Source organism: Amblyraja radiata, chromosome 1 (genome assembly GCF_010909765.2).
Source record: "Amblyraja radiata isolate CabotCenter1 chromosome 1, sAmbRad1.1.pri, whole genome shotgun sequence".
NCBI lineage: Eukaryota > Metazoa > Chordata > Chondrichthyes > Rajiformes > Rajidae > Amblyraja > Amblyraja radiata.
The window spans coordinates 71,014,245-71,030,512 of NC_045956.1; the positions used below are offsets into that span (position 1 = coordinate 71,014,245).

General features: G+C 39.8%; 1 protein-coding gene across 1 annotated transcript in view; it reads right to left on the reverse strand.

The window, feature by feature from the left end:
* Positions 1-16,268, reverse strand: part of antxr2 (ANTXR cell adhesion molecule 2) — a 208,971-nt gene that overhangs the window by 118,407 nt on the left and 74,296 nt on the right. Inside the window, exon 11 of the mRNA XM_033023964.1 lies at positions 8,413-8,491. Within this exon, the coding sequence (XP_032879855.1) occupies positions 8,413-8,491 (79 nt within the window). The remainder of the gene's footprint in view (positions 1-8,412; positions 8,492-16,268) is intronic.

Here is a 16,268-nt window from a genome sequence, read left to right on the forward strand (position 1 = left end):
CCATCATGGAGCTTCAGTATGCGGACGACTGCGCCATTGCAGCACACTCTGCAGAAGACCTCAAGGGCATCCTGAATGCCTTTGCCAAGGCATACAGAGCCATGGGCCTAGCCTTAAATATCACGAAGACCCAGGTCCTACATCAACCTCCACCCAACCAGCCGTCTACCCAGACCACCATAAAAGTGGACGACACCACTTTTAAGAAGCCGGACAACTTTTAATAAGCCAGAGATACACAGCTGTGAAGTTTGGCGGGCATTTAACATTACCGGTCGGTATTCCTTGGTTCTGAAAACTCGTTCTTACATTTTGTTCCCCCAATGACCAAATGAAAATGCCCAGGAGATTAACTAAAACTACCTACGGCTACCTCGACTACCTACAAGTACATGGCTACCCCACTACCACTGCACCTACAACTGCAAAAGTATCGATTTTCTCCATGGCGACCAATTTTTGGTCGCAGAAAAATGTTCAACATGTTGAGGCCGCGACTAGGAGACTCCTCTGAGACCACCAGCGAACATGTGGCGACCATGAGGCGAGCGCAGAGTCTCCTGCACTCGCCTAAAAAGCCGCCTAAGTGGGACAAGCCCTTAATGGTGTGGTGAGAATAAACCGAGTCACCTATTACAATTACGAGATTGAATAAATATGTGACTAACCCAATAATAAGACATACATTCCGAATATGGTTTCAATTTCGTACGTTTTTTGGATTGAATGATTTTATCTTATCGAGTCCTATCATATCTAATTTTTTCTTCCAATCTTCTAGTAGTGATCAAGCCTTTCTGTTATGGAAGAGGAAGGGATTAGCAGCTTTTCGTGATTTGTTTTTGGATGGTTGTTTTATGTCTTTTGAACAACTCTCCAATAAATATAATCTACCTAACTCGCATTTCTTTAGATATTTACAAATTAGACATTTTCTGAAGGCTACTCTACCCTTTGTTCCGTTACCACATCAAACCGAAATCTTGGAACATTTTTTACATTTGAACCCTTATCAGAAAGGTTTAATAACGACTATTTCTGAGTTGATTTTGAAATTACAAATAGATACATTTGTTAAAATTAAGAATGACTGGGAAAGAGAACTTCAAATTTCTCTACCTATGGAGAAATGGGAGAGGATTCTTCAATTAGTTAATACTTCCTCAATGTGTGCAAGACACGCTCTGATACAATTCAAGGTGGTTCACAGAGCTCATATGTCAAATGGTCATATAAATCCTACCTGTGACAGATGTAATTCTGAAGTGGCCTCATTGACTCATATGTTTTGGTCTTGCCCATTTTTGGAAAAATATTGGAAATACATTTTTGATACTGTATTCTGTAGTTTTAGGTATTGATTTACAATCTCATCCTATTACTGCAATTTTCGGGCTACCAATGTTAGATTCTACTATCTGTCCCATTCCGCCCATCGGCTGATTGCTTTTACCACATTAATTGCCAGAATATCTATTTTATTTAAATGGAAAGACTCTAATCCTCTGACCACACTCCATTGGTACTCTGAAACAATATCATGTTTAAATTTAGAACAAATTAGGAGCGCCATTGTTGAACTCTTGGTTAAATTTGATAGGACTTTGGGAAGCTTTATTCAACATTTTCACACAACATAAATTGTCCCCTCTCCAACCGTTATAAATATTTTACCTTCATACGGTGGAACGGATATGACGACAAACAGGGACTTAAATTGTTCACATTTATTGCAGCCCACATTCTGTTTTGCTTTTTTTTTCTAGTTTAGGGGGTTTTGTTTTTCTCTTATTTTCTTTTTTTTTCTTTTTATCTTTTTCTTTTTATATATACAAGTTCTCTTTTAAACACTTAACTATATTTACATAGAGACCGGGAGGTCTATACTCAATGTGTATTTTGACACTTCAAGTGAGTTTATTGTCATGTGCCCCTGATAGGACAATTAAATTCTTGCTTTGCTTCAGCACAACAGAACATAGTAGGCATTGACTACAAAACAGATCAGTGTGTCCATATACCATTATATAAATATATACACACATGAATAAATAAACTGATAAAGTCCAAATAACAGATAATGGGCTATTAATGTTCAGAGTTTTGTCCGAGCCAAGTTTAATAGCCTGATGGCTGTGGGGAAGTAGCTTTTCCTGAACCTGGTCGTTGCACTCTTCAGGCTCCTGTACCTTCTACCTGAAGGTAGCAGGGTGATGAGTGTGTGGCCAGGATGACGTGGGTCTTTGATGATACTGCCAGCCTTTTTGAGGCAGCGACTGCGATAGATCCCCTCGATGGTGAGAGCCGATGATGAACTGGGCAGTGTTTACTACTTTTTGTAGTCTTTTCCTCTCCAGTGCGCTCAAGTTGCCGAACCAAGCCACGATGCAACCGGTCAGCATGCTCTCTACTGTGCACCTGTAGAAGTTAGAGAGAGTCCTCCTTGACAAACCGACTCTCCGTAATCTTCTCAGGAAGTAGAAGCGCTGATGTGCTTTCTTAATAATTATATCAGTGTTCTCGGACCAGGAAAGATCTTCAGAGATGTGCACGCCCAGGAATTTGAAGCTCTTGACCCTTTCAACCATCGACCCGTTGATATAAATGGGAATGTGGGTCCCGATCCTACTCCTTCCAAAGTCTACAATCAGTTCCTTGGTTTTGCTGGTGTTGAGGGCCAAGTTATTGTGCTGGCACCATATGGACAGTTGCTCGATCTCTCTTCTATACACTGACTGATCCCCATCAGTGATACATCCCACAACAGTGGTGTCGTCAGCGAACTTGATGATGGAGTTCGCATTATGACCGGCTACGTGGTCATGAGTATAGAGCGAGTACAGCAGGGGGCTGAGCACGCAGCCTTGAGGTGCTCCCGTGCTGATTGTTATCGAGTCTGACACATTTCCACCAATACGAACAGACTGTGGTCTGAGAATGAGGAAGTCGAGGATCCAATTGCAGAGGGATGTGCAGAGACCCAGTTCTGCGAGTTTGGTAACCAGCTTGGAGGGGATGATTGTATTAAATGCCGAGCTGTAATCAATGAATAACAGCCTGACATATGAGTTTTTGTTGTCCAAGTGGCCCAGAACAGAGTGGAGGGCCAGCGAGATTGCATTCACCGTTGATCTGTTGTGGCGGTAAGCGAACTGCAGTGGGTCCAGGTTTTTGTCGAGGTAGGAGTTGATTTGCGCCATGATCAACCTCTCGAAGCACTTCATCACCACAGGCGTTAGTGCCACAGGTCGGTAGTCATTGAGGCACGTCACCTTACTCTTCTTGGGCACTGGTATAATTGATGCCCTTTTGAAGCAGGTGGGAACCTCAGACGTGAGAGGTTGAAAATGTCCGTAAAAACTCCAGCCAGTTGGTCCACACAGGTTTTTAGAACACGACCAGGTATACCATCAGGTCCAAGCGCTTTTCGAGGGTTCACCCCTCTGACTGGACCCATATTTAGGTTATACCTGTTATTAATGTAATCCTGATCCCTATGTATCAATATCATTGTTATGTTAATCTTTTTTTTTTGGTGTTTTCTTTTTGTTTTTGAAAAAAACTAATGAAAAGATTTTAAAAGAAAGAAAGAACTGTGAGTCATGATGCAGATCCACTGCAGCTGCCTGAAATGATCCTGGAACTAAAGTGCATGTAACAACTGTACTTCAAATGACAGATGAGTCTAGTCAGGGAGTGTGGCAGCCGGATTGTTATAGGATGTCACACACCTTTCTGACGATTTGGACAAGGTGATTGAAGGCCTTGTGACAAAGTTTGCGGATGATACGAAAATAGGTGGAGGGCAGGTAGTGTAGAGAAAGCAGGGACTTTGCAGAAGGACCTGGACAGGTTGGGGGAGTGGGCAGTTAGAATATAGTGTAGCAAAGTGTGGAGTCATGCATTTTGGTAGTAGGAATAAAGGTGTAGACTATTTTCTAAATGGGGAGAGAATTCAGAAATTGGAGGTGCAAAGGGACTTGGCAGCACTGGTACAGGATTCCCAAAATGTTAATCTGCAAGTCGAATCAGTAGGAAAGAAAGCAAACTCAATGCCAGCATTTATTTCAAGAGGGTTTGTATACAAAAATAGGGATGTAATGTTAAGGCTCTCTAAGACCGCATTTGGAATATTGTGAGCAATTTTGGGCACCACATCTGAGGAACGATGTGCTGGCTCTGGAGAGGGTTCACAGGAGGTTTACAAGAATGATCTCAGGAATGAGTAAGTTAACCGATGATGAGCGTTTGTCGGCACTGGGCCTGTACTTGCAGGAGTTTAGAAGAAAGAGGGGGGACCTCATTGAAACATACAGAATATTGAAAGGCTTGGACAGCGTGGATGTGGAGAGGATGTTTCCCCTAGTGGGAGAGTCTAGGACTGGAAGACATAGCTTCAGAGTTAAAGGACGTTATTTTAGGAAGGAACTGAGAAGAAATTTATTTTGCCAGAGGATGGTGAAACTGTGGAAATTGGTGGAGTCGACTTTGGGCCAAATGGCATAATACTTATTCCTTATAACTACATTGGAAAATGTCAACCTGAAGAAGAAATGCTCATTAAGGAGATCAAGGTGGAGGTAACTGTCTTTGTAGACTTTTGTGGGACTGGCTTATGTGAAAGGAGGCACGTCTGTGTTTTTATCCCTTGGTGTCCCTGACTATATGAAGCCTGGCCATAGACTTCCATTCAAGAAGTGCCGCAAGCTGAATATTCCCATCAACTACAGTGCACCTCATAATCCGAGGGAAATTAAATATTGAATTACTGTTGAAAACAAATAGCTCCGGACATCAAGGCCAACATGACCAGCAGGGAACTTTGCAATATTGACCACAGATAAGTTATACCAGCAGAAATGTTCCAAGATCTCTATAATAAGCAACGTTTTAAAATCGGATGGCACATTAAATTATACAAAAAGCAACAGGGAAACAAATCCGCCCTCAATTTACCATTCCCATCATTGGATTAGCAAAGATTTGTACACCAAAAAAAATTCAAGATACAAATGAATGAAATTGACAAGATACAATGAAAGGTCATTAACTCTGCTTTTCCCTCATAAGATGCTGCTTGACCTGCTGGGCGTTCCAGCATTTTCTGTTTTTATTTCAGATTTCCAGCAGCTGTATTTGTTTGTTTTTCAATGAGAGCAAAAAAATTATCCTTAAGGTTGTGCAAAAGAATTAAATATGAGACACAAAAAGTTTGGAAAAATGCTTCACAAATGCCATGGATGAGGAAAACAATGAAGAATGGTTTCTAAACATGTCAGATATTTTATTTAAACGAGGAGACTGTAAAACCTCCTGAGGTTTAGCATATATTGTATTATATCGTAAATCACTAATAACAATTCCAACATTGCATTTGCTTTTGATTCAGTGTTATATCTGTGAGCTACCTTTCATTATTTTATACATTTTTTTGAACAATCCCACAGAGATTCCAATTCAAGCAATATTCCCATTTTCAACTCTTACATTCAAATTGTACAGTGTATCTCGCACATTGTGATGCTAAATTCCATCTGGCATCATCCTAGTTATTTGTTTAATTCTGCATTCGTTTGGATTTACTACTTTCTTCTTCATGATTCACCTTCATTCAAAATTGAGTTTAGTCTAGTTTGAAGCCCTACACTTAGAACAGGTGGCATTTCCACATTGAGACACCCCTCCTCTCCGAAAAGTTGGACGAATGAAAAGCACTTCAGATGTTTCCTTTTAGTGTAATATGTTCAACAAGCCAGACCTTTAAAGAACCATTGCTGCAAGATGTATGAGGTGAATACAAACTGAGGAATGTGTAGGAAGGAACTGCAGATGCTGCTTTAAACCGAAGATAGACACAAAAAGCTGGAGTAACTCAGTGGATCAGACAGCATCTCTTGAGAAAAGGAATATGTGACATTTTGGGTCAAGATCCTTCTTCAGACTGAGAATCAGGGAAAGGGAAACGAATGATTATAGACGGTGATGTAGAGAGAAAGACGGTGATGTAGAGATATATAGAACTGCAAAGACTCATTTTGAGTAGGAGCATTATTAACATTTCCTGAGGGACAACAGTCGGACCATAGGAAGCCACTCAACAATGTGGAAGTCTCACATTACATTTATTTAAGGCAAAACTTCTAGATAACATTTTTTTTTAATGTCTTCATTTAAATGTCTAAATGAAAGGTTTAGGAGGATGTTACCAGGACTGGAGGGTGTGAGCTACAGGGAGAGTTTGAGCAGGCTGGGTCTCTATTCCATGGAGCGCAGGAGGATGAAGGAAGATCTTATAGATGTATACAAAATCATGAGAGGAATAGATCGGGTAGACGCACAGTCTTATGCCCAGAGTAAGGGGATTGATGACCAGATGACACAGTTTCAAGGTGAATGGGAAAAGATTTAATAAGAATCCGAGGGGAAGCTTTTTCACACAAAGGGTGGTGGGTGTATGGAACAAGCTGCCAGAGGAGGTAGTTGAGGCTGGGACTATCCCATCATTTAAGAAACAGTTAGACAGGTACATGGATAGGATAGGTTTGGAGGGATATGGACCAAGCGCAGGCAGGTGGGACTAGTGTAGCTGGGACATTGTTAGCTGGTGTGGGCGAGTTGGGCCGAAGGGCCTGTTTCCACAATGTATCACTCTATGACTCTATGACTTACATTTTTATTTCTTCATAATGAATCAGGCTCTCAACTTTGCCACATGAACTATAACTGTATTATTTTCCACTGATTTCAGTGAAAGACAAAGCATGTACCACCCATCCCATCAGGTTACTCTCAAATAATGCACCTGAAACCTACCCTAAAAAATTTTTATGGTCAAAATTTCTCTCCACATTCCAAGGATTTTGTAGAGAAAATAACTGCATGTGAGATTCAAGAATTCTGTCAGCAATGTTTTTCTTTGGTTGGTAAGCAAGCTTTAAAATATTATGCAGATAGAAGGGTAAAAACAGGATATTATTTTATTGGAGTTCTATTAATTCAAATATATTACGTAAGTGTCCATTTCATGTCAACTTTGACTGTAAAATCTGTGATTGGCCAAGGATAAATATGCTGCTGAAGAGTTAACACACAAGTTTTAAATGATTTTCTTTTCACTTATGCTCCTGGATCAGATGTTTATTTCAAACATTTATGTTTCCTTAAAACAATAATTAAAGTGCTGTTAAATTATTATATATTAGAATATAGTGAAAAAAGATGCTAAATAATGTATAATAATCACCATTATGATTATTGTTAAAGTGGAAAGGGTGGGTTAAGGGTTGGTTGTTAGTGTTGTAACTTCCTCTTGTGATCGTGGTGCACTCCAATGATCCTTAGCAACTAGTAATGGTCTAACAGCAACATGGTGATAACACCATCTAATTACTAATCAAACCAGGTAAAGCCTTGAATACCACTGTGAATAATTAACATTTCCTGAGGAATACTTCTTACAGGAAAACAGCTATTACACAATGCAATCCATGTCACAATATTTTCATGCTTTGAAAATCTGCAAAGCTGCTGGATACTTGTGCGAATCTAAATGCTAATTTGTAATTAGTCTTTTGTTAGCAGTCCAGTGCATAAAATTGGTACATGGCTTTTATACATATATATCAATAACACATACATCTCAATGTATTGTTCTACAGATCAAGACAAGCAGAAATTTGTTCTAATGTTCATATATTCGTACAGTATGGAAACAGGCCCTTCAGCACAACTGATCCATGCTGACCTTATGTGCCATCTAAGCTAGTTACATTTGCCTGCATTCGACCCATTCCATCTGTAGCTTTTAAATGTTGTTATTATGCCTACAGCAATTACTTCCTCTGGCAGTTTGTTCCATATACTGGCAGCTTGTTCCATCTGTGTGAAAAGGTTGCCCCTTGTGTTCCAATTAAGCCTTTCCCCACTCCCTGAAAGCTATACCTTCTAGTTATTGATTCTCTGCCCTGGGAAAAACACTGGGCATTCACCCTATCTATTCCCCTCATGATTTGAGACACCTTCATAAGATCACACTTCTCCCTCTGCACCCCAAGAATAAAATCCAAGCCTGCCCAATTTCACTGTAATTTAGGCCCTTAAGTCCTGGCAACATCCTCGTAAATCTTCTTTGTCCAACTTAATGGCATCTTTCCAATCATAGGGTGACCAACATTGAACACAATCCAAGTTCAGCTTCACCCATGCCTTGTTCAATGTAAAAAATGTTTTTACTTTGCATGGTGTCCATATGTAAGCATATTTTTAACACAAAGATAAATTCCAAGATTGTGTAAATATTAATTGTAAAAGTAAATATTACTTTGGATTTGAAACATTTAGAAAATCGCAACATTGTAATTTGTTCTAACAGTGTAGCTTTCCGGCAAAGACAACAAGAAGTAATTTACTTACACAAGATGTGGCGGTGATGGTAAGTGAACTGGAGATGAATGACTGTCCGTTATTCAAACTCACTGAAACTTCCATTGTTCTGTAATAGAGTTATAAAAATACATGATCAGAATTTATTTCTGGAAATGCTATAATCTTGTGAGGTTTCTAATAATTTTACTCACCTACTATGCCACAAGAACAGGACATTCAACCTATGCCAGGTCCCAGCAAGGTAATCCCATCAGCACCATTCCCTTTGTCTCCTGCGGCCATGCAAATTATTATCTCACATGCCTGTTAATCCCTTGTTAGTTCTTTTGCCACTTATCTGCACTGAGAAGCCAATTACCTATCAGCATGTTTTGGGGGTCTGCGAGGAAACTGGAGCACTCGGAAGAAACCCGTGTATTCACAAAGGAAAGGTACAAACTCCACACAGGCAGCAGCTGATGCAGGATCAAACCCAGGTCCCTGGAGCTGTAGAGCAAGTGCACTACCTATTATGCCACTGTGCAATTGGCAGGCTATAGATTGAGCTGTACCCTTGTTAAGTCAGTATATTTTATTCAGCCGGTCAGTTGCCCATTGGATAACTTCATTCCCCAAGCTTAAAGAATTAGACTACACGATTCAAAAGTATGTTTGTGGTTAGGCGCAACCAGAAGTAAGTAGGTAAGTATGTTTTATTTATATAGCACGTTTTAAATCAACTCGCGTTGAAACCAAAGTGCTTTACATAAAATAAATAATAAGTTTCCATACATCCATAGAAAAAGAAAAATTGACACAACACATTATAGAGTTCAACACAAACGTCCCTCACAACAGAATCAAAATTTTCCACTGTGGGGAAGGGCACCAGAAAGTTTAGTCCTCTTCCTCTGTGAAGAAGCATGTTTTCAAAGCAGTACTTGCAGCAATAACTGGGACACTCCCATCCATGTTTTATTAAACTTACATGTCCTCCTCTGATCCTCAGTCCCACCATGACCACGACCCTCAGCCCCAATCACTGAACCGAGATCCAAAACTCATTCCCACCTTCCACTTTCCTGGCACCTAATCCTCATCCCCACACAAAGGTCGATCTACAGTCCCTTCCATGACCTAGATCTCCATGCTCTGCAGTCAAAGCCCTTGATCTCCAGCTGCAACCCCATCCCAGACCCTCAGGCCCAAACACCAGCTCATTTCCTTATATTGCACCCCTCCCAATCATCATCAGCCTGCTGCACCAGACCTCTGTATCACATAATAACCCTCGAGATGTCGCAAATAGGTCTCTATTATATATAATATCACAAATAGACCGTTGTAACAAACATTATGCAGTTCCACACGGTAATGCACAGGTTGATAAAATGCAGTGCACAATCAACTTGATCTTTAAAAAAATAACTCAACTAAAATAGCACATTTTACAGCCAGCACCAAAATAGCCACTATCGATGATTTGGAAATAGGCAGACAATTATATACAATATTCAACATCTAAAGCCTAGATCTGCCAAATTTGAAAAATAATGTACAAGATTATAAACAGTGACGTAGGGGTAAGATTGCTGCATTACAGCACCAGAGACCCGGCTTCGATCCTGACTATGGATGCTGTCTTTATGGAGTTTATACGTTCTCCCTGTGATCGCGTGGGTTTTCTCCGGGTTCTCTGGACCCCTCCCACATTCCAAAGGCATGCAGGTTTGTAGGTTAATTGGCTTCTGTAAAATTGTCTGTAGTGTGTAGGATGGAACTAGTGTATGGGTAGCTGGTTGGAGTGAACTCAGTGGGCTGAAGGGTCTGTTTCCATGCTGTATTTGTAAACTAAACTAATTTATTATTGGCTCCCAAGGATCAGATTTGACGAACACAGGGTGTGATCAAATGCAGAAACAAAAAAAGTGCTTAAAAACAAAATTGGTGAACCCTAATGAAAGACATTTCACAGAGTGGAGATATGATTTAGATGACCAGATCTACAGATTGGGAACTGACAATAGAAAGTTTTTATTTTAAGTCTGTGAAAGAAAAGGGCAATGGGATTAAGGGTTTTCTACCAAGTATCAGAATCATAAAAGAAAATAATATTGAATCTGTTGCTGGAGTAGCTCAGCATCTCTGGAGAACACGGACAGGTGATGTTTCAGGTTGGGACACTTCTTCAGACTTACTAAACTCCAGCACTTTGTGATTTGCTCAAGAATCTTGAATCGGCAGTTCCTGGTGTCTCCGTAATGAATCTGTAGTTAGATTACTGGAATAATGAATATATTTTTAGCTATCCAGTTATGGGAATATAGTAAGCTTCACTAAAATCCATCAGGAATTAGAAGTCGTTGGCATGACAAAAGATCGTTATGAAGTATTCTTGACTGGAGAATAGCAAGTTGACGGGTTTTTTTTAAATTGTAGTATGTTTTGACAAGGCTGATGGTGATTGATTCTGATGGTTGAAAGGTAACGTGAAGAAAAATAATAAGTACTGAGAAATGTAGAAGAAGACGGATCCTGGAATTCATGTATACTGATATTTACAATGGTTCAATGTAGTCCCAATGGTCCCTCTGTAGACCCTCATCAGCCCCCTACATGCCGCAAATCAGATTAATAAAATGGTTAAGAAGGTACACTGACTGAGATATGTAACAGTAAAACAGAGCTCATGCTTCAAAAAGATAATGAAATATTTGGTAGTCATAGCTAGAGATGTGCACATAGTTCTGCATCATTGCATTACAGGAAGGATGGAATCCAAAACATGAGAGAACAGAGGAAATGAGAAATAGATTGAATCATTTTAGCAATGATGAAAGGTTGGCAAGAGGAGGCTTTTTTTTGGCACAGGAAGCTAAAGAGAAATTACAGTAATTGAAGTTTATAATGTCTTGAGAGAAGACAAGCATATTTTCTTTTGTAGAGTACCAATCACCTGAGGATACAGATTTAAAGTAATTGGTAGAGAGTTTAGAGGAAAGCTCAAGAACATATTTTGTCCCATGTGCAGGAAGGTGAGAGGTGAAGAACTCTCCGCCTAAAACAGTTTAGGTCAATAGGCTAAAAATACTTGGATAAACACTTGATGTATCACAACCTGGGAACTGGAATTAAGCTAGGTGGCTTCTCTTTGACCAACATGGAAATGATGACTTGAATGGCCTCCTTCCTTGGCATAAATCTTTATCATTTTCTGCTCCAGTACATCGAGCGCACGGGAAGACCAGACTTAGAATAATGGCGCCAAAAATGGCGGCGCCTGCATGTGTAATATATACAAAAATAATCTCACTGTGCAGTTGAATACGTGACAAATAAAGCACCAATGAGCCATAGGCTCAAGATTGTAAGTAAAATAAACATGCAGATTAATGATTTTTATTCAAAGGGCTTTCATAATTGATTATTTTTCTTTGAGCTGCAGGGAAGAGAAATTATATTATTTAAAATGCAGTTAAGTAGGTATCTGTAAATGAGGAGTACAATTAATTAGGGGTAAAATTAAGATTGGAATGGAAGGATACCGTCCAATAGTGTCATTTCCAGCCTGACATCATTATTTGAATCAATCTTACATACTGGATGGACCCCCATCAGCATTATCCTGATTTCTTCACAAATGACCTTGATGTCAGAGTATTTTGGCATTTGGTTGGAATCCAAACTTTTTGGAAAGCTACCAGTCATGTCACAAAAGCCATTATTATCGTCAATATTTTCCTGCACATACTTGCTGAAATACACCAAACACCAGAAATGTCACTGTTGGTGTTAGAATAGCAGAAAACACAGAGCCATATATATTCCTTGCCATTACTATGTGAATTAAGTATTGTGGGTAAGAGTACATAACCCGCAGCCTATACCGTGAATGGGAAAATCATTCTGGGTCTACAAGATAAATCAATGGCAAAACAATAATTGGAATAATCACTGGAAATACACTCCAACTGCACCAGACAGATGAGATGAATCCAGCCTTGGACAATGCAAAAACCCTGCTCATCCTCTCATTAAGAAAACTGAAATGTCCAATTACATTTTCTGTGTACCTTCCAAAATACCTAGATTTCTTTCAGGAGAAATAACCCTTTCATATAATGAATAATCTGAGAGGTGGTATGAGATAAGTGGAAAGAAATTGGAAACTAACTTTGGATCTTTCGTTCCCTCAACCTTCCAGCACTCTTGTGTTACACCTGGCACTGATGAAGAGTAGTTGAAGCATGTTCATTTCTAACGATTAGTGAATAATTTCATTAGCATTGCATCATTTGATTACCAGAATGCAATCTAAACAAACTTTGGTCTTTTTCTTTTGTCCAGAAATTATTGCATTCCTATTTTGATACCGCAAATATTTATGTGATAATTAAAACATTTTTATTAAGATTTTTAATTCCAAAATGCATGTGTAAAATGCAAGCTTGCAAAACCATTTTTCGCTTTGTCATGTAATCTAGGTGGTGAAACTCTATTAATCAGACAAACGCAGGATTTTGGTGGTGCCCGACTCAGATCCTCCAGACTATTGGATGTTATTCCATTAATGTTGCAAGATATTCAATTCATTTTGTATTGATGTTGCGTGGCAGAATACTAAATTTTACAGTAAACCCAGTAAAATTTAAAGGAAGCAGCGAGTGCTGGAGGTCGGACGGTCCGCGCGAGCACTGAAGGTCGGTCAAGGTCGCGTTCCTGAGAGAAAATAGAGGGACCCGGAGTGGGACGGCCGCCGAGAACATAGAGGGACCGGGCATGGGGGGGGGGGCCACAGAGAGCAAAGAGGGACCCAGATTAAAATGCCTTTTTCTCCTGCCTGTCGGAGTCGAACTTCCTCAGGCTGTTAAGCTGCTGGAGAAAAATCGATCCGCCTCCCGTTCTCGGAAGTTATATAAAAAAAAAAAAATAACGGGACAATTTAATCCCTGGAGTAAAATAAAAAGCTACTTCTAACGCCATCAACGCTTACAACGGGACGGATCTCACGTAGGGGACAAAACAAAATGTAAGTCGTTTATTTTACATATAAACTTGCTTCTTAGGATGACTTTAATCAAAATTTCCTTGGCGATAATGTGATTTTGGCCCCGTATGAACCGCAGTGTTTTTCCTGCCAATTTGGGGTTTAAATTCACTGCAACCACAACGTTCCAATCGATCGCATTCCACAAAACCCACTCGCAAGATGATTAAAATGCCCATTCATTTATGGGAATTAAACATTAAAATCCTTCCATTTGGCCTATAAATTCATGACAATGAGATTTAAAAATCATGTTATATTGTGAATTCTTGTGTGAATGTTATTTGGACACTTAGGCTATTTAAAAATGTTAACCTTTTCTTAAGAAATGGATAGATGTTTAGATCTAGTAATTGAATTTTGTAATTAGCTACAATTAGGCAACTAACTAATTATATGCTTTAATTTCAGGTCATCCAAGTAAGATTGTTTCATATTTGTTTCAGAATGCTTCAATCTATAATAACTGAAAATTTCATTCAGTTCTCTTAATTTTTAAGAAAGTTATGGGCTTTTGACTGTCCTCGATCACAGCTTTTGATGCTAATTTCAGAGTATAAATATGGCCATAACTTTTTAAATACTGAAGATATGAAAGTGAATTAGGTGTCAAATTAAACTTATTTTTATGCTTTATCTGATGGGATAAATTGCAGACTTGATTTTTAAAATCTCAAAATTTTGTAACATTGCTACTTATAACTACTTTCTTGATGCAAAGTAAACTTCACTGTATAAGGTTCTTGATGTGTTTTCCAGAGGAAATAAAATAGATGACTATTAACTTTATCTCTTACTAGACTAAGTGGGACCCGTTGGGTCCCAGCATCACACGGAAGGACTGGTCACCAACGCAATATTCCACCTCTCCACCAATTCCAATACTGCTCGCCAATGGGGGAGGGCTGTCTGTTGCGCTAGTATGGGTGTTGCGGGCTGAAGGTACTGGTTTCCTGAGGGCTAGTATAGACACTGTGGGCCATATGGATGCTTGGGCAGGCATCCAACTGTTGCAACGATTTTAAAAGCCAAGCCAAGGCAAACAATTGGGCTGCAGCCACCCGACAACCAAAATTCATTTTGTGAACACAAACTTGTTAAAAAAAGGTGAGGCAAACAATTGGGCTGCAGACACCCGACAACCAAAATTCATTTTGTGAACACAAACTTGTTAAAAAAAGGCGAGGCAAACAATTGGGCTGCAGACACCCGACAACCAAAATTCATTTTGTGAACACAAACTTGTTAAAAAAAGGCGAGGCAAACAATTGGGCTGCAGACACCCGACAACCAAATTCATTTTGTGAACACAAACTTGTTAAAAAGGGCTGCAGCCATTTTACAGCCACATCGAGGAGACTCACCGTGGAGTTGACGTGCGTTCAGTGTTATTCACAGCTCAGAGAGCCGTGACCCTCTCGCTTCCTGGGTCTGGCAGAAACTGAGGCACGACACTTCCTGGTTTTATAGTACCTCCCCCTGCCACCAGCAGGGCAGCAGAGAGTATGGGGAATTTTGTAAAAACATTAATATCTCTCTCATTTTTCATTGACGGAAAAAATCCTCTGCACTAATACGCCGTTCTCTCAGAAATCACAGCACATTCGGCCAAAAGCGGTCAAGATCAGAGATTTAGTAATATAGATTATTAATTTAATAGTCCATTCTGACAGGAAGAGGATAGCACCGAAAAAACACACTTCAGAAGTAACTCAAGGGGGGTCAGGCAGCTTGTGTGGAGGCAGAGGGATGATCAGGACCTTGCATCCCACAATGAGAGTGTGGAGGGATGGCAGCCAGGATAAAAAGGTCAGAGACCACAGAGTTTCTTCCGGTGTTCCAGTTCCCTTCCAAATAACAAAAATGTAGTTACAATTGATCACTGCAAATGAGCTGCATCATTGATTGAAACGATCCCGTACCAACCTAACTGTAAACCTACTAATGCTCCACCTGGATAACTTCACCATTCATCGTTCAGTTTCCTTGAACTCAGTTTCCTCACAGGTGAAAATAAAGGAAATAGTAGAAATAGTAGAAAATATCCTCTCAGCCCCCTCAACTAGAGCACAATTAATGCTTTCCGATCAAAGACCGGAAGCCGGTGGCTGAATCAAATCAGCTTCCACGAATATGACAGACCTTAAATAAACACTCCCAGGGGACATTACCTAACTAGTATCCTGTTCACAGGCAATGTAATTTGGCTGACAAAAAAAAGTGTTTTGCCTTATTTGAATTTTTTGTCTTGATCTGAACATTGGCTTCTTTCCATGATAGGTTATAAATCCTTGATCCTGCAATAATCATCTCGCTGTGAGCAAGCATCATATTGAATGTTATAAACTACATTTAATAGCGAGAGAATGGAACATATGCATATTTCAGAGGAAATATTGAATCATAGAATCATTGACATTTGCATTGATGGTGAAAACTTCAAATTCCCAGGAGTCAATATCATCAACAACTTCTCCAGGACCACCCATATTGAAGCAACGACCAAGAAAGCACACCAACGCCTCTACTTCCTTAGAAGTCTAAGGAAATTTGGCATGTCCCCTACAACTCTCACCAACTTCTACAGATGCACCATCGAAAGCATCTTATCAGGATGCATCACAGCTTGACTTGGGACCAGCTCCACCTAAGACGGCGAGAAATTGCAGTGAATTGTGGAAGCAGCCCAGACTATCACACAAACCAACCTTCCTTCTATTGACTCCATTTATACCTCACGCTGCCTCGGCAAGGCCAGCAGCATAATCAAGGACAAGTCGCATCCTGGCCACTCCCTCTTCTTCCCTCTCCCATCAAGTAAAAGGTATAGAAGTGTGAAAAAGCAGACCTCCAGACT